Source organism: Doryrhamphus excisus, chromosome 3, assembly GCF_030265055.1.
Source record: "Doryrhamphus excisus isolate RoL2022-K1 chromosome 3, RoL_Dexc_1.0, whole genome shotgun sequence".
Lineage (NCBI taxonomy): Eukaryota > Metazoa > Chordata > Actinopteri > Syngnathiformes > Syngnathidae > Doryrhamphus > Doryrhamphus excisus.
The window spans coordinates 6,962,930-6,986,053 of record NC_080468.1 but is presented as its reverse complement, the minus strand read 5'-3'; the positions used below and the strand labels follow the sequence as shown (position 1 = coordinate 6,986,053).

At 40.8% G+C, this 23,124-nt stretch overlaps 1 protein-coding gene across 3 annotated transcripts in view; it reads right to left on the bottom strand.

Annotated features, from left to right (window-relative positions):
• irf4a (interferon regulatory factor 4a) overlaps nucleotides 1–23,124 on the bottom strand; it is a 122,290-nt gene that overhangs the window by 43,782 nt on the left and 55,384 nt on the right. The window contains exon 10 of one of the 3 annotated variants that reach the window (XM_058066248.1): nucleotides 19,012–21,038. The exons of 1 other annotated variant lie outside the window; for it this stretch is intronic. In XM_058066248.1, the coding sequence (XP_057922231.1) occupies nucleotides 20,963–21,038 (76 nt within the window). In that variant the 3' untranslated portion in view covers nucleotides 19,012–20,962. Of the gene's footprint in view, nucleotides 1–19,011; nucleotides 21,039–23,124 lie in introns of those variants that run through there. One more of the 3 variants, XM_058066247.1, reaches the window with a different exon arrangement.

The window sequence follows — 23,124 nt, the reverse complement described above, 5'->3', positions numbered from 1 at the left end:
GATATCCTAGCTGTGTGGCCTGCGTGTGCTCTAGTCATTCATTCATTCATTCATTTTCTACCGCTTTTTCCTCACGAGGGTCGCGGGGGTGCTGGAGCCTATCCCAGCTGTCTTCAGGCGAGAGGCGGGGTACACCCTGGACTGGTCACCGGCCAATCACTGGACACATATAGCCAAACAACCATTCACACTCACATTCATACCTATGGACAATTTGGAGTCGCCAATTAACCTAGCATGTTTTTGGAATGTGGGAGGAAACCGGAGTACCCAGAGAAAACCCACGCATGCTAACTCCACACAGAGATGGCCGAAGGTGGAATTGAACCCTGGTCTCCTAGCTGTGAGGTCTGCGTGCTAACCACTTGACCGCCCTCAATTCAAATCATTCCACCATTATCCTGATAGGGGGTTGATAAAGTGTAAAACCTTTTAAAATTGCATGATTTTCATGAAATACTCCACTTCATCGGCCATGATAGCGGTAGACAAACTAAATATGTACTGCTGTTCTTCCTCAGAGACAATAATAAGCAAGAAAAAGAAAAATGAGTGTTTTGCTCTGTCTTTCTCTTCCCTTGGAGTGTTTGCTCTCTGTGTGGCCTCGGAGGGAGCGGCACACATCCTGCCTCTCAGTGTGATGCAAGGTCAGATGGTCAAACCAAAGGAGTGATCATGAGGAGAACTATAGCGTCCATCTGCTAACTTATCCCACAAAGACATATCATGCATTAGTTTGTCGTCGTAGAACTGAATGTTCTATAACTGAATGCATTCATAAACTACAGGAAGACACCCAACAAATCCCAGGAGTTTAACTCCAAGCCCATATGGATTCCTATGCAAGAGTAAAGCACGCCCCTGTCAAGCAGACATTTAACTGTAAAGCGACATGTTCTTTTGCCGGACAGGTCCGCGAGCTGCGAGATTACCGATGTGTATTTGTGGACGATGGGAGGACAGGGGAGGCCCGGTGCTGTCTCTCCCATCTCCAGAGACGGGAAATTTTATTAAAGGCGTCAAGATTGGTACCAGACATTTCTAAATGTTCCTTCTTCCTGACCCCTGTGACCGCGGTAGAGGTCAAGGGAGCTTCTATTAATCTTCAGTGTTAAAAGAGACATGCAGGTGTGGGAAGGAATGAAGTTAAATGTGTGAGCACCCACATAAAATAAGCCTGATATAATTTACTTTTTTACCTATCTATTATGGCTATCCAATAAGCTCTTCATTTATACAATTTTAGTGTCTTTATATAGCTTTTATTTATGTTTCATGTCTATCGGCATACCAACTTTGTGACAAAGATGGTGACTAAGTATATTATTAATAATATTAGTAGCATCAACATTTCAGCCTTTTAATTTTTTTGTTTTGTTTGCTTTTTTAATTGTATTTTTAAACTCTGCTATGGACCTATAAAAAAAAAATCAACTGTTGGCAACAAATGGCCCCCAAGCCACACTTTGGACTCCCCTAATCTATTTTTACAATCTTTTCACTCCTTATTAGTGGAACACGGAGAATTGGTAGGATGAAATAATCTGTGAATGTACCTATTCCTTTTCAGATATGAATTGTGCAAGTGTAAACATTCCTAAACCGAAACAAATCAAAGTAAAACTCCCAGCATGACCATGATGAATGTCCGGGTTTACCTTAGTACTGTATCTTTTTTTGCATTCATGACGGCATACTTTAGTTCTGCATGAGCAAAGTCTTTTAGCGCACCTCCTTGCAGTGCAGCCCACGTGTTGAAAGGATGCCTTCTTTGTCCCGTTCTTAAGTGAGATACACATGGTAATAAATGGCAGCTCCTGTCAGCGCCATGAACTCTCTCGCCAACCTTGGACGTGCACTGAAATGTAAAACTTGGAGTCGAGGCCCAGCAAATATTACCCCCGCCATTCTTGCACGCAGCATTCCAAAAAAACTGGATGTGAACCAAAAACAAGTTTATCAAAAAAAAAATAAAGTGTCAAATTTGGAGTTTTTTTTTTGTTTTCCCACGCACTCGCCAACCCCGTGTTTAATTCGATCTCAATCAGCTAGGCCATATGTTGCAGTTTTTTTTTTAAAAAGCATGGGACTTATCAAGCTGTTCCATTAATCATACTTGTCGCCAGCTCTCCCACCAGTGTCCAACAGACTCATTAGCTAAAGCTGAAATGTGGTAGTCATAAATCCTGTCGGGGGTCGGCGCTGGTATGCGACAAGCATGGGAGAAATGAGGGGCGAGGAGGTGATCCACCCGTAAGAAGACACAAGGGGCTTTTGCCAATGAGGGAGGAAGAGGTGAGGTGTCAACAAGCTGCAGCATCCAATCTTCAGAGCAGGTTGGTGGGCGATGGGACACTGACAGTGGGAGATGAATGGGAGGGAATTATCTACTCACTCGGCCAGATAATTGCTCCATTTGGCCCTGAGTTAGAGAATGGTTTCTAATTAGCTCCCTGCAGTCCTCCTCCTCTTACCCCCCCAAAAAGAAAACACTCTCACACATGTTGGAGGTTTAACCAACTGGGTCGCTTTGATGACACCTTAAAAAAAAGTTAACTCCGGTGCCAGTTGGCAAAAAGACTGATTCAAATGATTTAAACTCCTTTAAAAAAATCTGTCAGCAAAAGCATTTGTGCGGATTTGCATGTATGTAAATAGTGATGCAAAAGATCAGACTTACATAACGTGGTGATTAGTTAGAAAAATACTCTAATTTCAGGACGTTTAGAAATACAATAATTAATGCGCTTCGTAATGCATATAAAATATACAAATAAAGTTAACTGTGTTTGAAGTGCATATAGCACAACTACAGGCTTGGTAGTGTTCAACAGTTAGAATTGAATACTCTGAATGAAAAAAAAACAAGTGTAATACATGGCAAACTACAGCAAATATTGTCCCAAAAATTAGGTCTCGGATGACTTTTCAGTGCTACCGATTTTCAGCATAAAAGTCGCCATGGTCTTTTAATTACAGTAATCACTTGTTTATCAAAGTCAATTTCCCAAGTAGGATTTCTTATTTAAAACTAGAATGACATATAGCAAATAACACCCTATATTCATAACTGAGTAACTAAGCTATTTAAGACATACAGTAAATAAGACTCATGCTAATGTGTGTTGCTATAAATGGGTTCCCGAGGGGAACTGAGTAACAGCAACAGCAGCCTGTGTTTTTGTTAGGGATTTTTATTAGGGATTATTGTGCCTGTTGTGAGATCATTCAAACCTGCACTAAAAGCCTGTTGTTCCAGCAATCAAGTCTGGCATTTGTGTCTCACTGACCATTATGGTATCATTACTGACACCTAGTGACCAGTGTAGTATACTATACATCATCGATGTCTTTGAATGAGTTTTTAGAATGCCTCTTGTGTGTATGTATTGGTTAATTTTAGTGCTCTTTATGCTTTAAATTGTACTTAATTGAGGCAAAAAAATTACATAACACTCACTTAAATGTACATATGTTTTGACTAATAATTGACCATATTAATTCACAACCCAGCATGATTTATTAATTAATATATCTTTCAAAACCGGAGGTGTTTGTTTTCATACTATTTGTTTACAAATAATTTTTTACTAAATTATTGGTTTCTTGTTTTCTTATTACTAGCTTATGTTTATGACAATGCATCATATAGGTCAGTAGTTATGATTGAGCCAAAATAAAAGTTGTTTTTGTTTTTTGTATTTTTGAAAAGCACCACTTATAGACAACGGGGTTATCTAAAGCAGTGACCAAAATAAGTTGTTAAATTAATAAATTAAATTAATTAATAATAATAATAATTAATTAAAAATTAATACATTTTTCAAGCTTGTCAAAAATGACGTGAGATCAAATTTTAACCCCCGAAAAGTGTCACTGTTCGGTCCTGCGATTGGCTGGTGACCAGTCCAGGGTGCACCCCGCCTCTCACCCAAAGACAATTGGGATAGGCTCCAGCATACCCGCCACCCTAGTGAGGATAAGCGGTATAGAAAATGTATGGATGGATGATTGTTCGGTCATTACATGGTGTTCTCATTTTGAGCTGTGTGAGAACTTTCAAGTCAATCCAATTAACGAGGTCAAATTTTGGGGTTTAATAACAGCGTAATATTTCCTTCTAACTTTCCATCAACTAGCCAGTTTTCATCGGGAAGCTACCATATTTTGCTGTTCCCTCCCAGCGCCCTTCCATTTGAATAGTTTCCCATGTTTTTCCCATATTACAACTTCCATGAAAATAATGCTCTCCTGTTCTGCTGGACCAGCACAGCTTCTCGACAATAATCAGCAAAATAAAGGAAGTGAATAACATAAATAACATGCCACAGGAGGCAGCTGGTTCTTTACATCTGCACCCCCCCCACCACATTGAGAACTCATGATATAAATTAGCACTATTCACAGGGACAATGAGCGAAAAGACCAAAAATACCGTAATATGTATTCCATACCAGCAGTTAGCAATATGCATTTTTCAGTTTTTACTGTTTTCAAAAGTTTTTTGTTTGTTGTATATCAGCCCCCCAGTTTGGGAACACAAGCATCAGAGGCTTAAAGGCTATTCAAATGTAAATATTTTCAGGTGAAAACAGCAAAGTATTTTATCATTTCAGCTTCTCATCCATATGGAATGCTGGCTTGTCGTTTTGTCATTTGTCACTGACCCACCACCACCCTGTCACGTGACCAGAAGTGACGTTTGGGGACAGGCCAACATAATATTGGACTATTTCTACAGACATTGACATTCTTGTGATAATTTATTGTTTTATACTCCATAATGGCCGCATGAGTAACTCCACTTCTCTTAAGTCTACATGAACCTTGGGAAGCAGAAGATGACACACTTATGCGCATGCGTTCTTTCTTCTACTATGGTTCAGTGTGTCACATGGTTCCATCTTTGTGTCTGTTTGCAGCACCACATGTAGGTGTGCCATGTGTATTAAATCGTTTTCACTCAGTTTGGATGCAACTATTTACTAATCTGGCGCAATGTGGCTGCAAAACTGCTAAAAAAATATATTAAAAAAAAAAAAAAAATCTCAGGGATGTAACCATGTAGATGGGACCTTATTCTCACTTAAAGTGCAAAGACATGTTCAACATGAATTATTCATTCATTCATTCATTCATTCTGTAACCATGTAGCAACTGGCACATTCATTCATTCATTTTCTAACGCTTATCCTCATGAGAGTCGCGGGGTTGCTGGAGCCTATCCCAGCTGTCTTCGGGCAAGAGGCAGGGTACACACAGGACTGGTCGCCAGCCAATCACAGGGCACATATAGACAAACAACCATTCACACTCACATTCATACCTATGTACGATTTGGAGTCGCCAATTAACCTAGTATGTTTTTGGAATGTGGGAGGAAACCGGAGTACCCGGAGAAAACCCACGCATGCACGGGGAGAACATGCAAACTCCACACAGAGATGGCCGAGGGTGGAATTGAACCCTGGTCTCTGCCCTGCGCGCTAACCACTCGACCGGGGTGCCGCCCCAACATGAATTACCCTTTGGGTAATTATCACTTCACTAATGATAAAAGAGTGGCTCTCACCCTCCTGTGCAAAGCCATCAAGCTTTTAGTATCAGCAGGAGGCCATTTGCAAATGAACTTCTGTAATTAACAAAAGGTTTATTTACTCTCACAGTTTGGCCTGTTTCCTCAAATCACATCTTAAGCCAAGCGGCCCAGCCAAGCGCTTGCTCGCCGGAGTTGCGGGTTAATCTGTATGAATAAGATTGTTGCCAAGCTCATCAAAGTTTAACCTTTGGAAAGACCCTAAAACTGAGACTGAAATAAAAGTGTTGCAGTGGTATCAAAGATCAAATAGTCACAGTGGGGTAGATAATAGCAGTGGGAGCAGTGAAAGGCGGTGACAGCTTTAGTGCACATGCCTGTGGTCCCTCCAAGGGCCCTGAATGGGGACCCCTGACATTTGGAAACCTGTGAGAGAGTGTCCTGAGTCTGGGACCGCTGTCATGGTTGAGTGGGGTTAAAGTGGGTGATGATGGCTTGCCAGATTGGCGAGCGTTGAACATATCGTGAAAACCACGTAAACAACATTTTAGAAGCGATGATGTGGAGACAACTAACAAGGATCCACGCTGGACTTTTCCATGCCGGTTTCAGGTCCATGTTTGCACATTTGTGGAATTCCATATCATCTGTCAAATGTTTGTTTGCATTGATTAGAGATATCCCTATAAGCGACCACAGGCACTGAGAAGCGAGGAGACTGCGTTGGCATGAAAAAGGTGGTCGGGATAATGGGAAAGGCGCCCTGGGAAAATAAACGTCAGGCAATGAGCCCTGAATGCAACAGAATCCTTTCTCAAACCTCCTTGTTTCTGTCTGCAACGGTGACATAGCTCACTGCAGGCTGACCTTGAGAATAATGCTCGCATGTAGTATGACGACTACTTGGAATACTACGCACACACTACCGTTGTAGTCCAAGGACACAGTTCCATGTCACCGAGACATTAGTCATTAGCTTTATTTGACAGGCAGGGATTTATCCCTTCCCGTTAAATGAAAATAGAGCATAAAAGTTCACCCTTGACATGTCTTGTTAGCTGACGTTGCACATTTCTGCTCTCATGTGGATGCTTCCAATCCCGCCGACAACAATATAACACCGTTTTGGTGGCGCGAACACGGTATATAAATCAGGCCGTAACGGCGGCGTCGGCGAGTTGAGAATGTGTCACACGTCACCTCTGGAGAGAACGAGTATAGCAGAGCTCAGCAAAGTGCACGGAGCTGATAAAGCTGGATTGTCTGGCTGTAATCAGAGCCAGATGTGGTCAGGCCCTCGCCATGGTGGTCCGACCACATCTGCTGTGTCAGGGGGGAGAGGGAGAGCGAAGGGGGGGGCGGGGCCACAGCTGGATGACCTCTGACCCAGAGAAGGGAACCACGAGCCAAGGCTGACAGCTGCCATGGACTAGGCAGGCGACATGCTATCATCTCCTTCACTCATATGGTTTACGACTCAAGACCATTTCTGCTCAACTCATCGACTTTCCTTTTCATTTCAAACAGTTTTTCACACCGCTTGTATTTGTTCCAGCGCTCGCAAAAACGCCAACATCTGTGCTTCGCTGGAATTTTCATATTGCGGAGATGAAATGATAAAAGTGCATAGTCATCATGTTTATCTACACTACTTCCATTGTTGTTTGCGTTGCTTTCTTTGAGCTGTTTGGATAACAAAGCCAGAGAAGCTCCTTTAAGGCTGTCAGTGCAGCAAGTAAAGTAGTACTTTAAGTGTTCACTATTAACCCAAAGGCAGCCTGGTGATAGACAGCCTTGTGGTCGAGGCTCGCTGGAGGCTATTAGTAGATCATTGGAGGAGTGACTTTTCCCGTCACGTCCTCCACTTTCCTTTGGGGGAAAAAGGATATTGATGTGATTCAGCTGCTAAACTGGGGAAAAGAAGATCCCTGTTGAGGTTAGACATTTATTCCAATTTCGGTCAACGGGTTTGGTACTGATTAAATGGCTGTAGTTTAAGATTTTACCCAACTAGCACGGTGCTAGTTTCTGGACACAGATTATAAACTGACAGTAATATTAAAATAAGAATATCTTAAAAGTCAAACCAAAATACTGTAAGAACGTACCCTCCGCTTACTATAATGAATATCTGAATCAGAAATCACAATCAGAAAAGGGTTTCTTTCTTTCTTTTCTTTTCTTAATTTATTTCAGACATGCATACTATGTTACATATTCTTTCTCACATATACACTTACAATATATATATATATATATATATACATATATATATATAGGCAGCGCGGTGGTCTAGTGGTTAGCACGCAGACCTCACAGCTAGGAGACCAGGGTTCAATTCCACGCTTGGCCATCTCTGTGTGGAGTTTGCATGTTCTCCCCGTGCATGCGTGGGTTTTCTCCGGGTACTCCGGTTTCCTCCCACATTCCAAAAACATGCTAGGTTAATTGGCGACTTCAAATTGTCCATAGGTATGAATGTGAGTGTGAATGGTTGTTTGTCTATATGTGCCCTGTGATTGGCTGGCGACCAGTACCCTGCCTCTCGCCCAAAGACAGCTGGGATAGGCTCCAGCAAATGCAGCAAAAGAAAATGAATGAATGAATGAATGAATATATATATATATATACACATGTCTGAAAAGGAGCAGGATGAAGCAAAGCTTATTAAATCCTACCCCTTCTCCACGCCATAGCAGTTACCAATTCAATATGTGATTTTTTTTTTCCACACATATAATCACAGAATCTTACATAAGACAAAACAACAAAAGAAGAGTGGGAACATCGGACACCTCCAGCAAAACCCCAGGACATTGCCAAAGCACACCACCAACCCCGCCAGTCAACCCACCTGGCCCCGACCCCACTAGCCCCTGAGTGCACCCACCGAGTGCCCAGCACCCCAGCAGTCCCCCCGCACACCCTGCTGCCCTCCAATAAGATGCCATTTTAGCTGGACCCACAATTATGTGTGATCCCTGGGCGGGCCTACATTTGGATGGATTGTTTATTCTGTTATCCAACAGACCTCTTCCTTGTGCCACAGACATGTCAGCAGTATGTGGTCAACGTGACACCGGATGTCCAACCATCATTTATTGCCAGGTATGATCAAACACATACTGGGAATTTGTTTTGGTGAAGTAGTTGCAGACACATCTATTAAAAAAATGAAAAATACAAAATATACAGAATAAACAGTATAAATATATGTACAGTCTGTTTTTGTTTGTTAAACCCATGCATGCACGGGGAGAACATGTAAACTCCACACAGAGATAGCCGAGGGTGGAATTGAACTCTGGTCTCCTAGCTGTGAGGTCTGCGCGCTAAGGCAAATAAAATAAGTAAAATAGTAAAATGAGTAAAATATTGTTAGCATGAGTGTATTTTTGCCAAACTTAAATTGTCCACTGTCATCCCAGATTTCCCAGTTGAAACGTGTCAATAGCAAGTATTTTGCTGTTTTGGAGGTAAAGTAGGTGGTAGTGGAAAAAGGGGATTTTGCTCTTAGTGGACTTGTACCAGCCAGGACACTACTAATGTTGTGTTAGTGCTTGTAATGCAAATGCTATTGTTCAAACTGTACAAAAAAATGCTGCATACTAAAGAGCCTCAACTGGCTAAGCGGTAGAAAATGAATGTTTGACTTGTTTCATCACTATCGCACACCCCATGCTGGAGGTGTCCATTAACATCGTAGTCATCTCATATCTCTGGTCCTGATAGATGAAGAGGGAGGGGAAGCCACACTTAACTCCCTGTACGTCAAAACCGTGCGGCACCGCGATAGGGGTGAACGCTGCACCTTCGTCTTGCACTCGATGACGGTATTGCCGTGAAAAAAAAAAAAGACATTTATCTGTCCTCACAAGCCGTAAAGAAAAATGAGGTGCTGCGTGAGCTATTGCTACGCCGCCCCAGTCGTCTCCTTGGTTTCACTGCTGTTCAGGTGCCTCATATTTTTTCCATTTTACAACAGTGCCGGTATGCATTTATCAATATGAAGAGACTTAAATCATGTCTTGCAACTATTCTGGGATTTGGTATGCCATGGGTGACATGGATGAATGAATTTGGTCTTTACGTGTGTGTGGGCTTACGCTTGTTTCTTCTTGTTGTTGGTTTGCGTTTTTGACAGTTTTAATGAACACAGGCATTATTCTACTATTCTACAATCCAATCAGAACAGAGATGCTACTGCTGCTCCAATATTCATTCATTCATTCATTCATTTTCTACCGCTTTTTCCTCACGAGGGTCGCGGGGGTGCTGGAGCCTATCCCAGCTATCTTCGGGCGAGAGGCAGGGGTACACCCTGGACTGGTTGCCGGCCAATCACAGGGCACATATAGACAAACAACCATTCACACTCACATTCATACCTATGGACAATTTGGAGTCACCGATTAATGTAGCATGTTTTTGGAACATGGGAGGAAACCGGAGTACCCGGAGAAAACCCACGCATGCACGGGGAGAACATGCAAACTCCACACAGAGATGGCCAAGGGTGGAATTGAACCCTGGTATCGTAGCTGTGAGGTCTGCGCGCTAACCACTCGACCGCCGTGCCGCCCCCTATAATAATAAGTTCTATTTCCGGTTCTACGGTTACTGGGAGGTAAGAAAAATTGAGCATGAGAAAAATTGCAAAAATACATTTTTCTAATCAACTAAGCTACATTAAATTAAGTGATTTTTTTAGGTCCTAAAGTCACAAAATATGCTTCAGAAAATCTGTTTTTAGAGGAGTCTCCAGTCATATCGTGACAAAAAAAAATACCTGAAGTTTTATGCAAATTTTGAGGTGTTTCTTTTTAGAAAATATTACTAAAAATGGAAATCATGTGACTTCAGGGTCGTTGGACTTCAGAGTCGTCACTGTATTTAGAAATAGCCCAAACACTGTTCCATAAATCTCTACCTTTGGATGTAACTTCTACGATTCATGCAAAGTCTGGTTGCACGTGCATTACATAAGAACTACAACACCCTGGACCATGGTAAAAGAAACGGGGGCCGCAGATAGGGAGCACAGGCCCCTCCTTCCGAGCTCAGGCATTTCCTTCTGGGATATTCCCCTCCTGCGACCTCAGAGGAGAAGCAGGAGAGGAAAAAGTGAGTGTCGAGCTGGCAGGATCCGTCGGAGTGAGCCCTGCGTGTAAGCGAGAGTAGCAAGCCAGGCCTGACCTTTGACGGATCTGAGTGGCAGCCCTTCAGTTTTGGATCAGCCGGCAAGGAGTGGCTGGAAAAGAGGCCCTCGATCTATTGTTCTATGTGTGACGTTGCCTGCCATGCTCCAGTGAGGGCAGGTGCTTGAGGGTGTCAAAATAGGAAGGACAGCGGACAGGCTTGGCTGCCATCCATGCTCCTTTGACATTTGACAAAAGCGCCACTCTCACCTCGGCACAAAAGAATACCACGATTGAGGAGGGGGTCATATGCAAAGATTTTCACTGCAGACTCCAAGAGGGAACATTATGGGAAAGAGCCAGCTAACCTTTGGACCTGTGTGATAGTATTCTGGAAAGATTTGCTCATCTCCTCATTCTCATTTTGTTTGCCACAGAGCTGTCTTTGCATGAGAGATGATGCATGATCCTCATCATACAACACCCAATGTTCCGAAGCTGTCGTTGCAGATAATCAAACACATTGTTTAAATGTACTTGCAGGTTCAATGCATGATACATGAGTAAAGGTCACACATACACTGACCATAATAGAACACTCTCCATGCAAAGCGGCCAAGTTGTTATCAAAGCCCCAAGTGATTATTTTCCACAAGATTTTCCTGTCAGGATGTTATGAATGTCTCCATGTTTGGTGGTCGCTGATAAATGGCATTGCTTTTCTGTGCTGATGTCATCCAGCAGCCTCGAGGCCCGACTTCCTCTCCAAGTAACTGTGAAGGCCCCGTCCACGTCTGCATAGGTATAGTGTACTCGCTTCATAATCCGCAGCACATTTCTCTACAGAAGCAATAAGATCCATCAGCACCACAGTTTCTATGAGGGTCATTATTGGCCCTAAATACTGCAATATTGATCATCCTTCATCCTCAGTATGTGCAACATGAGGGCGGAATGTATTTATACTGGCAGGGAACGAGGCTTCCTCCAACAGCGGTACTGTACACCACAGATTTATATTAACCAGTCGCTCTATGCTTTGTTTGTTTTCATGGCGTGTTCAGCCATCACTCAACAAATAGATGATCGGGGTAAGACTTCCTGCGGTGCGAAGTAAGCCGTGGAAGGTTCGCTCGTCGCAGCTGCATGCATGACGGTGAATGGAGATGTGTCACATCACTGTTTTCTTGCACAGCGTAGACCTAGAGCCTAGAGGAGGTCTGTCTGGTTTTGGATTTGTAATAGAAGTCCTCTGAACTTAAAGGCTCGTATCGTCCCTCAACCACGAACACACAAACAAAACATGTATGGAATGAAATCCTACACTTGCTTTTATGTAATGTAGCAACTACGGCAGCACTGAGAATATCCTCTTTCACACAGAGAATCCTCAAAATGTTAAGGAAAGACTCACCCCAGAATCAAAACATCTATTTGTATAATACATTGGTATATTATTATTATTATTATTATTAATTCATTATCAAACGTCAGACGAAAATGGAAAAAAAATGTGCCTTCCAGAACACCATAGTATTGCGGAACCTAAGTATTGCAAGATTCGCTGTGGGGTGACTGAAGATGGCTAAATAAACAACATTTTTATTAATGCCACAAGATTGTATGTACCAAAGGATAAATTACAAGTTGTTATGCACAATATTGTACAATAATAGAGAAAGTGTACAAGGACCGTCAGTTTTCTGCCTTGGTGGGTGTCTGTACTCTACATTATACGATCCTAGTTTCTAACGTCGGATGTCAAAGACGCATTTATTGTGGTTGACAGTTTCCGGACCCAACCGTGATAAGTGAATTACTGCAAAGTAAGATTCCTCATTTATAAATGGAATATGTTCATAAGCATAGAAAACTGTGCTGATAGATACCTTTTTAAAAACATTATTAGAGCCCTCTAGACATGAAATAACACCCCTATAGTCACACCTTTTCACCAAAATTACCCACTATAGTACACATAAGAATAAATAAGACATATTAGACATAATATATTCATGTTTGTCGTGTTGAGTGGCGAGTGGACAAATGTGACTATATGGCTGTGTATGTCTAGAGGACTCCAGTAATGTTAAATCATAGTTTGGAGATAGTATACAGGTTTTCTATACTGTAACTATGAAAAAAATCATTAGATTAATATTGCCACTCTACTCAAATTAACTGCAATAAACGAGGGATGACTGGCCCTTTGTATATATCTTCTGAATGCCTTATAAACAGTAACAGTTGCAGTTTATTTAGCCATTTTATGCTTGAAAATGATAATTTAGACAAAAATACATTAAATTACATGTGTAATTTTGTGACTAATATTAAACTGCATTCAACCACAAACCACTATGATTTATTGATTAATATATTTTTGAAATATATTATTCATATTTTTGAAATGGTGAAGCTGTGAAATTCAAACTGCAAAATGGCAAGGGAAAAATGTCCTACATACTTTAGATCTTTAGGGACATACATTATAATTATGAGCCATCATATGTGGACGTTCTGTGCATCTAAATGTCAGTCAGATAGCCACGTCGGTGTTGCCTCCCGCCAGGAGATCCCCGCAGTCATTGTTCCCGGGGCTCCACTGTTGACGGACAGCACCGCTGGTTCGCTTGTACTTCCTGTACAGACCCAGACAGCCCGCTTCTCTACTCTTATCATGCATGTCACCGAGCCAGGGGAGAAGAAAAAGAAGGGGAAGTCAGTGGGGGGTGGTGTTGTGGGGGAGTATTAAGAACAAGAAGAGGGGTTTTCCTTTATGGTTTGAAACTGAGCCAACTCCAGTCTGAGCTGATGAGTGAAGACGCTGTGTATTACTTTAAGATTACTTTAAGTATGCACATTATTTCTAGCTGAGTTGGAAGCTAAAATACATTTTTTTATTAAGATTCCCTGTTTGGGCACGACTGAAGATGGTTGCTGCTGATAAGATAAGAATGTAGCAGCGGCCTTCTCTGGTTGCTAGTGCAGGAGGAGGAAATGCCTATCTGATGGGATTCTTTTAAATTGGATTTTGAATGCTCAGACAGGGAAGGAGAAAAACATTGACACGTTTTTGGGAGTTGGTTGACTATAATGGCCCAGCGGTGTTATAAACAACAAATAATGACACTTGTTTTATGAGATGATGTCATTTCTGTGCGGCCGTGTTGGAATTTGTTGATGTATTAAAGGCAATTATCAACTCGTGCTTATCTTTAGATTAATCCTTTAATTTCTCTATAATAAATATCTGATTCAGACATAGTAAAACTATAAACACACCTATGATGATGTATTTTTGCCAGAAAAGCAATGTTAGGAAACTTTTCCAACTTTTTAAGCATGAGTCCAGGACTAACTAAAATGTGACCCTTGTGTTTTAACATAAAAAGACTGCTTGTCATGAGTAAGTTTACCTCATGCCATTAAGTCAGCCACCTGCAGTAGTCGGCTAAAAAGGGGCCACTTGGGTCATCAACATACCTGGATGCCAAGTCCAACAGAACCAAACATTTGCTGAATAAACCCGTGAGGCAGTAAGCCTCATTTGACAGGAGATGAGCTGTTTTTGTGTCATTTAAATTGGATTTGCAGGGCCGTCACCCTTTTCCTGCCTGCGTTGGAGAAAGGTTAGAACTGTGTAAACCCTCACAAAGGCAGCAGTGGCCACTTCCTGGTGCTCCCTCACTACCCTGATGCAATTATGGGCTTTTTACTGGGCTTTTTTTTTTATAATAAAAGATGTTCAAATAATCAACTACAGACTACAGTCCAAGAGCTGTCAAACAAAAATAACAAAAAAGTTTGTTTGCTTACATTGATAAGCACAGCCTTTATTGTGTATACACCCTGGCGCGTTTAAAAGTGAGCTTACTGGGATGGCAATAGTCGTGTCAGCAAGTCAAATTCAAATGTTCCAAAGAATGCAGGGAAGTGATTGTCCTGCCCATGAATATTGATGGTCTATTTGACAGAAGAGAAAACCTTTGTATCCGTTGTGCATTGACTACGACAAAAACACTGCAATTTATCACTGTATTGCCCCCCCCCCCTCCCCACTATTCTGGAAATTTTGTTGTAAATTTTCTTTTAAAGAATTAGCCCACAGGTTTCCAGTAGACAAGGGTTGCTCTGATATTCAAAATGCTATCATGTGTGACACACATTGTACAGACTTCAACAAGATAAACTGCATTTACTGTGTTTTGCTTTTTATTTGGGTTACTGTGGATATCGCCGACACTTACAGAAAAGGTACAACCTCAACAATGGCTGCTAAGCAATGAAGAATGTAAGAAGAGAAGAAAAAAAAACAAGCAGAAATCACCATGTTAGTTGTTGTAGTTTTGCACAGTCAATACAGAATACTTTGTTGTTTTTACACTTTATGGCGCCCGACTTATTTTTGCAATTAAGTGAAATTATTTTTAATTGGTTTATTTTAACATCAGTTAATATGTTTTTACACATGCATCACTTAAATGCTTTTTCCACTTTTCTGACCTATAAATGTAGTTAGAATGTGGTATTAAACGATGCCAACGTTTCAGATAATGCAGTTTGCACATTTGGAGGTGAGCCATGAAAGAAGTTTGGGATGGCTCAAACCCTAGGTTTGAAAAGGCGTGGTAAAACTTCCCCTTTGTGATGTCACAGAGGGGCGGACTTCCTTATACAGGCGTGGCTGTAAACCAGATTCTCTGCCCTCCCCCAAGTTCTGCTTCCCCCACCCTCCTCCAAGCACTGCTCCGCCGTTTACTTGCTAGCAATGCCTGAAAAGGGAAAGCCCCATTTGTTTACATTTGATGCCACCATCAGGCACAAGTGGTTGGAGTTCCTGATTCCCTACCAGCAAAAGAAATGCATTTTAATCTATCAACTACATTTCACAATGGACTGTTTTGTGAACATGGGCCACTTTGCAGCTGGACTAGCCAACAAACTTGCTGAAGCCCTATGCCTTTCCAACGTTACTTGGTCATAAGTAAGTAGCAATTTATCAGTGTCCTAGCTGGGTTTATTTTGTTAAGTTATGGGGCAAAAGTGTTTGTCTGTGTATATATCATAAAGGGATCAGGATTGCTAATAGCCTTTTCCCACCACAATTAGTGGCTCACCTCACCATTTATTATCAATTCCTATGAAGTTGGTGGCACAAATGGGAACTCTTTCAGAATGGGCGTACCTGGAGACGGGCTGTGGGTAGAATTTTTGCAGGAATCACAAAGTCCAAAGAAATACAGCTGAATAGGTGCAGAATCTGGAAGAGCTAGAACGCTTTGTGTACTGTTATTGTGTGTAGCTGCTCTATAGGAGTCCACAACTCAATACAAAGGGACAAGAATTAGCATAAAAGGTCCCCTTTAGAGGTACTCTTGGGTGATTACATGGCTGTGTGTGTGTGTGTATGCGCTATGGACATGTACTGTATGTGAATACCAGCCGGGTGTTAGTAGCTAGTCATTTTATTCAGGCTGAACAACAATTAACACCCATTTTTTACACAGCTCTTACTTGCGAAAAAATATTGAAACTGTATGTTCAATCTGTGTTCTCGCATTTTGTCATTGAAAAATGTATTTGGAAAGGAAAAGCACTCGTGTATGTCCAGACTCTGCTACTACAGTACAGCGGCGTTTACACATGCACGCATTCTGCCGCCACATTGTCCTCCAATTTTCCGTGACAATAAGTGTCATTTATTTATTTACGGCACGTCTGGCAAGCATGAAGACTAGTTTACGCGCTGTTTGCATTCTGTTTACAAATAAGTTACACACTTGGCACGCAATTCTTGACCGTAAATGATGTTCATTGGCACAAACTAACTACGCTCCTGTACCACTTATTCCGCAAGGAATCACCCTTAGTTTAATTAATTTGTCTATTTGCCAGGGATGTCCAAGATGCTGCACTCCAAGGAAGAAGCAATAAAGAAATATAACTCTATATTTTCTTGCAGCTGCAGGTATAGAATGTGCAAAGCAGGAAAGAGGCAATAAAGTAGAAAAAAAAGAGAGGGAATTATGGACATCGCTTTGGCTATTATGATTAATTATCAGGAATCACAAGGAAGATCCAAGAAAGTACCCGAGAATTCCCCCCTGAAAAAGTGAACCCAATCATGTGAATGAGACACACTATGACATGCATTGTTCATGTTGCATTTTTGATAAGTTCACAGAAATTACTCATGGGCATGCAAAATGACGTCCCATGTTACTATAATAAATACTCAGAGATTGAGGCGCACACCCGAATGGGTTGTTTTCGACCTTCGAGATCCTGCTGTAATGGAATTGTCATAACGAAGTGATAATTCTGTTGACCATTCAGCAGACTACAGTGTACTTCCCTACACTCATCAAACCAGATCAGTGCAATTGGTATGTCAATCAAAGGGTGGCAAAACGTGTGATAGTAGCTTATACACTAGTACCTTACTGAGCTATACTGCTATTTGAGCAGTGACTTTGGACGGGGTGCTGGTGGCTGCAGTAGAAATCTGTTTATTTTTATTCCACCGCTGGGGGAAGCCGTCCACCACCCACCCCCCCCACTCTTTAATGTTCGGCCATGCGGCTTGCCTGATGCAACTGGCCCCCTCTGTTATGAACAGAGAGTAAACAAAGCATTAAGTCATCGTAAATCATGGCTCGATGACACGACGGCTGCCGTGATTGGATGAGGAGCTCCTTCTCTCCTCCTTGGTCCCAATGTGTAAGATCATTATTAAAATTGCAGCCCAATTAAGATAATTCTAAATTACCTTCTCCAACTTTGATGTGCGGCAGGGATTTTTTTTTCTTCTCCACTCTGCAGTTGAAGGAGCGGTGTCTTAAAAGGAAGGCGCAAAGGAGGGCAGGAGGGAAGACAATTGCTTGGGCTTTGATGTTTGTATTGCTTTGCGTGTAGTTGGATTGGAAACGTGCCTGATTGCTTCTGTGAGATGATTTTTTTCAGACAAAGCCTCATTTCCAAAAGTGAACGCTACATCTCATTTGCTGTACACTGCAGACAACTTGAACTTCTGGCGGATTACGTGGAGTTTAGTGTGTGCTGCGTTGTACTTTGGGTGAACTCATCTCAGTCGCCACAGGCCTCTGAATGCTGAAACTTGTTTTTTTTTCTTCTTTCTACTCCATCTTGTTTCCATGTTGAAGCAATGGGACCGAACATGTTTCCTACTGCCAAGTGTGTATATGCAGTGTGTATGAAAACCTCCTCGGGACTAATTGGGATTTGTTTCATCCATCTCGTCCTGTCCTGATCAATTTACACACCACTGTGGTGAAAACTGGCACATGAGCCGATAAAGAACCTATGAAATATCAATACATATTGTTACAGTCTGCTTGCATTGGGGCAGTAACCCACCAGGTTGAGAAATGATTACCAAAGTGACCCCAATATAAAATGTTCCCCTAATAAAAAAAAAACAGGTGGTCGCTTTATACATGCAAACCAACAGGAGGTGCCAAACAAGCAAGTCAGAGCTTTTCTTCCCGTCACTCACACACACCAGTTGTTAAAAGTTGTGAGCAGGTTATTAGCAAAAAAACAGCTAAAAACGTGATTTTTTTTACCATTGTTTTTACCTTTTATTTTGTCTTGAAAAGTACTCTTCAAAAAACAGATCTTGAAAAAGAGTTTATATTCAGTGCCGTTTTATACTCGGGTCAGTATACTGCAACATTATCATCCCCTGTAAGATCAATGTACAATATTGCTACTAATGAGCCATTTTATTTTGGAGGGGTGTTATTATACATGCAGCAATGCATCACCAACTTTCCTTGAAGAAAAGAAAGTAAAAGAAGTCGGTCCCCACGTTTTGCGGGGTTTCTGTCCCAAGCCTAATATGATCATAACATAATCCACACTGCTTGCCTGTTGAAATTCCAGTGATTTACAATCATATATTAACTTGTGCTCACCTCACTGAGGCCCGATTGTTTTATATATAAGCGTCTCACAGCAACTATGGTGCGTTCAACCCCTGAACTCCCAGTGACACTTGACAAAAAAACATCAGTGAAGCACAAAATTGTGCAAAAACATGCAAAATTGTGGGCTTATTTTAACAGTGGTTCATGTATCCTGTGCATTTTGCCTGTGTTAGCACATATTTAGAAATTATTAGGAACCCATGTTTATGGAGGAAAAGAAGTAAATTATCTAATCAAACCACCAAAATAAATTTTTGTGGCAAAATACAGCATTTACAGTGGAGCATATTATTATAAAATATTGTTTTATTTTAACATTTTACTACCAATAGGCACTGAGTACTAGAAGAATACATACTTGCTAATACAGCAACTGCAGCTTTTCTTCAAAGGGTCAATCTCATAAAAAAAAATCCTCTTCCCTTGTATAATTTTTCTCTTTGGTTAATGTGACCGCCGGGCTCTACACTGTCTATTGTTTCTCATCAGAGCCTTTTGTCTGAAAGTTCACGTATTTGCCTGACTTGTCGCTGTAAACACAATGGCAAAAAACACATCAGAAGGCCAGTGGACTTGGGGATGTTTATATGAGCCAAGGGCCTGGAGATGGAACAGAGAGATACAAGTGGCGATCTGTGAAAGGAGCCGCCGCTGTAATCGCCGCTGCCCGCCATGGCGCACAAACACTAGCTGACGGAGACCACCTAAACACCTGCAAGAGAAACGCTCCAAGTGATGTGACGCTCATGTTCAACTCACTCCATGCCTCTTAAGTATAGGATAACAACGTCTTTTTTTTTTTAATTATTATTCAGTATCTCATCCGTGTTTGTTTTTGTAAAAAAACACACTTTGCAATGCAATCAAGCATGCGTACGGAAGGTAAGACGTTACAAGAAAATGAGTTAACTGCCCAGAGAGTAAACAATGGCCCACTGAAAGAGGCTGTCGGGAGGAAGGGTTTAAATCTGCGGGGTCGAAGGTCAGATTGTCCATTGACACAAGCTGACAGCTGATATTTGAGATAGACTTGTTCTCTCACACGCTTTTAACTGCTGAATTTGTTTGCATAAGAGTGCACGTTCTATTAGATCAGCAATAAAGTCTCTGCACTTAACAGTCTGGTAATGTTTTTTTTCAGAAGAGGATTATGGTTTTAAAGCGATTGTCAAGGGAAGCAAGGCATTTCGGAAGCATGTTGTTGTGATTAAAACTCCTAGCGTCACTATTGATCTGGGATGAGATAGATGAATATAACTCAGTTAGATCCCAGCTAATAAGCGATTGTGTTTCCTGATTAAAACAATATAAAGGCAATGAGTGCAAGTTATCAGATTGGAACTGCGGATGGAATTGTCATGCAGTAAGTTGGAGAAAACAGCAACGTTTCCATTTGCTGTTGATACTTCAACTTCACTGTGTTGATCCCCACTCATTACAATGTAGACTGATAAACGTGGCCTCACTATCTTGACTGATAACAGTTGATTAAGCTTTAACAAAGCAATAATAATCAATGAGTGGAAATTGCTAATCCCTTGATAAGGTTATCTTTTATTATTGTTTCTTGTTTCAAATGTTCACCGAAATTTTGCCTCGGTTTTTGTACACTATCATGCTATTGAACTTGTCCATTTGTCCAAAGCAACCTACTATTGGTGACTCATTGTCTGCATATTTTTATTGTGTGCGACTGCTAAATAACTCACCATGGGGCCAACTTGGGTTTAGTACTAGTAATTTGATTTTTAAAAAGGTGAGAAATTCAAGAAATAATCCTAATAATAATAATAAGTACAAAGGTGGCATGCCCTTTGCTGTCTTTGATGATTCTTTCAATAAGGTAAAAAAATTTGTTTATTATATTATTTGCCAATTTTATAATTATTTTTGCACTGTATGTAAAAGTATAACTGTTTTCTATATTTTTTTATTTTTTTTGTTAATAGAGCTCCACCACCATCTGACTTTCCAAATTCAAGCGAGGAGCCACTCGAAAGGAAATAGCTCAAGACTTAGTCTGTTGTAGACATCGCAGACTTTAAAAAGAAGAGGAAAAAAATGTAATTGGCGTGGTGTGTAGTAGGCTGCTACTGCCAGTAACTTATTGGCATTGGGATGTTTCGAGGCATTCAGATGACTTTTCCTACCCACACACACACACACACACACACACACACACACACACACACACACACAGTGTCTCTTTAATATGGTATTCCCACAGGTTTTCATCATTGTCTTGTTTCTATTTCAAGTAAGAGAAACATTTAGGTGCAAAGTCTAATCCATCACTGTCTCCCTTCCCTCCTTGCTGTGCTTGTCTCTTCTAGTCCCTAAAGAGAGGAAGGGACTACAGAGGTGACATGGGTCACTTCCAGGATCTTCTTCTCCACCTCCTCCTTTCCTTTCCTTGCAACCACCACAACCAATACAGGAGGAGAGAAGAAAATATATAGTTAGTGTTTCCTATAGGTTCACAGCTTTGGGTGTATAGGCTGACAAACAGCAACACAAACACACACGCTTGCGGCTTTGCCAACTGTATTGGAATCGCTCATCGACAGTTACATTTGATAACCACCACTTTTCATAATAGAAAACACTGCCAAGACTCCGGAAGGATCCAAAAAACAAAACAAAAACGTGTAATATCATTTATGCAATAACTATTTAATTCAGGATAAAGACTAGAGAAGGAATTGCAAATAGAGCTGTCCGAAAATAGATAAATATGATACGCTTTTTCATTTGTTGGATAAAAGGACAAGACCTGTTCTCTGTGAAAGGTGTCCTGAAATCTTGTGATGTGGCACAATATATTTACAAAATAAAATTCAAACTTGGCCTTTTCTATAGAGGAAACATTGCTTTTGCCAAGTCATTTTAGTTTCAATTCAATTTGGTTGCCTGTACCGTGCATTGTTTGTATCTAATAATAAATAAATACTGTTTATAGTAAGTTGTTTATGTTTGATTTTTTTTTTAATCAAAACTTTTTTGAGAAAAAAATGTGTTATGTTCAACATATTTCTTCATGATAAATAGATTTTCTAAGGAATCTGCCGTTTTCAGAGACAACTGGCCACTTTAAACACCAAGAAAAGACCCCTGGAAAGACACAGACAACTGCAGCTGGGGCTCAAATAGCCGCACAGCTTTATTAAAGTAGCCCTCTCATATTATGCGCTTCGGGTTTGCCTCCAACAATCAGGAGCCGACTGCAGAGGCTTGTTTATTTGCGTAGATACACTCATATTAATTGCATAGTTATCAATTGAGACACCAACATTTGTGCAATTTGATATAATTCTAGTTTGTACTTGGAAATATGTGTATTTATGTGTATATATATGTGTTGCATATGATGGCATACAAAACTGCATTTGAAAACTATTACAAAACAGCTATTAAAAAATAGGATTTTACAGCATTATTATGCAATGGAAAAATAGGCAATACGTTTTTTTAATGTATATATAGGCAAATTAAACGTGCCTTTCTGATGTGTTTACGGCCACCTCCGCATTGCACCTTGATTGTTTGCGTTCTTGCACATAATATTTCAATTACTATCGTCTTCTCCATAGGACTAGACGTGCAAAATGAGAGGTTTGGGACTCCTGTTACAGGGACAAGTGTTGCACCTCTCACCTTTCACTCGTTTGGCCGCAGCGCATACACACAATTGGCGTCTACGGACTCTAAGATTGGAAGCAGATGCGTGGAGAGCTCGCTTAAAACTGCACACACTGACCGTATAACTAAGCTAAAACATTTTCCACTGCACTGCCAAAGGGCCGAGTGGGTCATGCAGGTGCAACACATGCCTTGCAAAGGAGAGTATGAGGAGTAGCAGGAAAGGCTGCAAAAAAAAAAAAAAATGCGCGTTGTGCACACACAGGACAGCACAGACCGAAAGCAAAAACTGCATCATTTCCTTCAATTATGCCTCATTTATCATCTGTAGAAGAAGAAGCTTTACCTCTCACTTGTGGTCGTGCATCAGCTGACAATAAGTCATAACAGACAGCAGGGGTCTAATATCTAATAGACCATATTTCTGGCATGTAAGACTGTATTCATGCCCTGATTTTTAATATACATTTATATCAACATGTATGTTTTATATAAATGTGTAGTTTTAATTTGAAATAAGATGGCGAACTTCTTGCAATGAGAGGAAAATGTCATAATTATGTAATTGAAACAAAATAAATGCAGTTAAATTCAACTCGCGTTTTCTCTATGAAGCACACAAAAACATTACATACATTTAAGGGCGTGCAATTAGAGATAAATAATAAAGATGAATATTTCAGGGGGCAATAAAAGCTGAAAAATGAGGTTCCCATGTGCCCACTCAAAAATAAATTTAATGATTACCGTGGATTTAAATATATATTGTCAACCTTAAATGGACTGCACATATAGCAGCAGGGGCCCATTCAAGCATTGCCATTGCATGTATTTATTTACATATTTTATGTTCTTAATG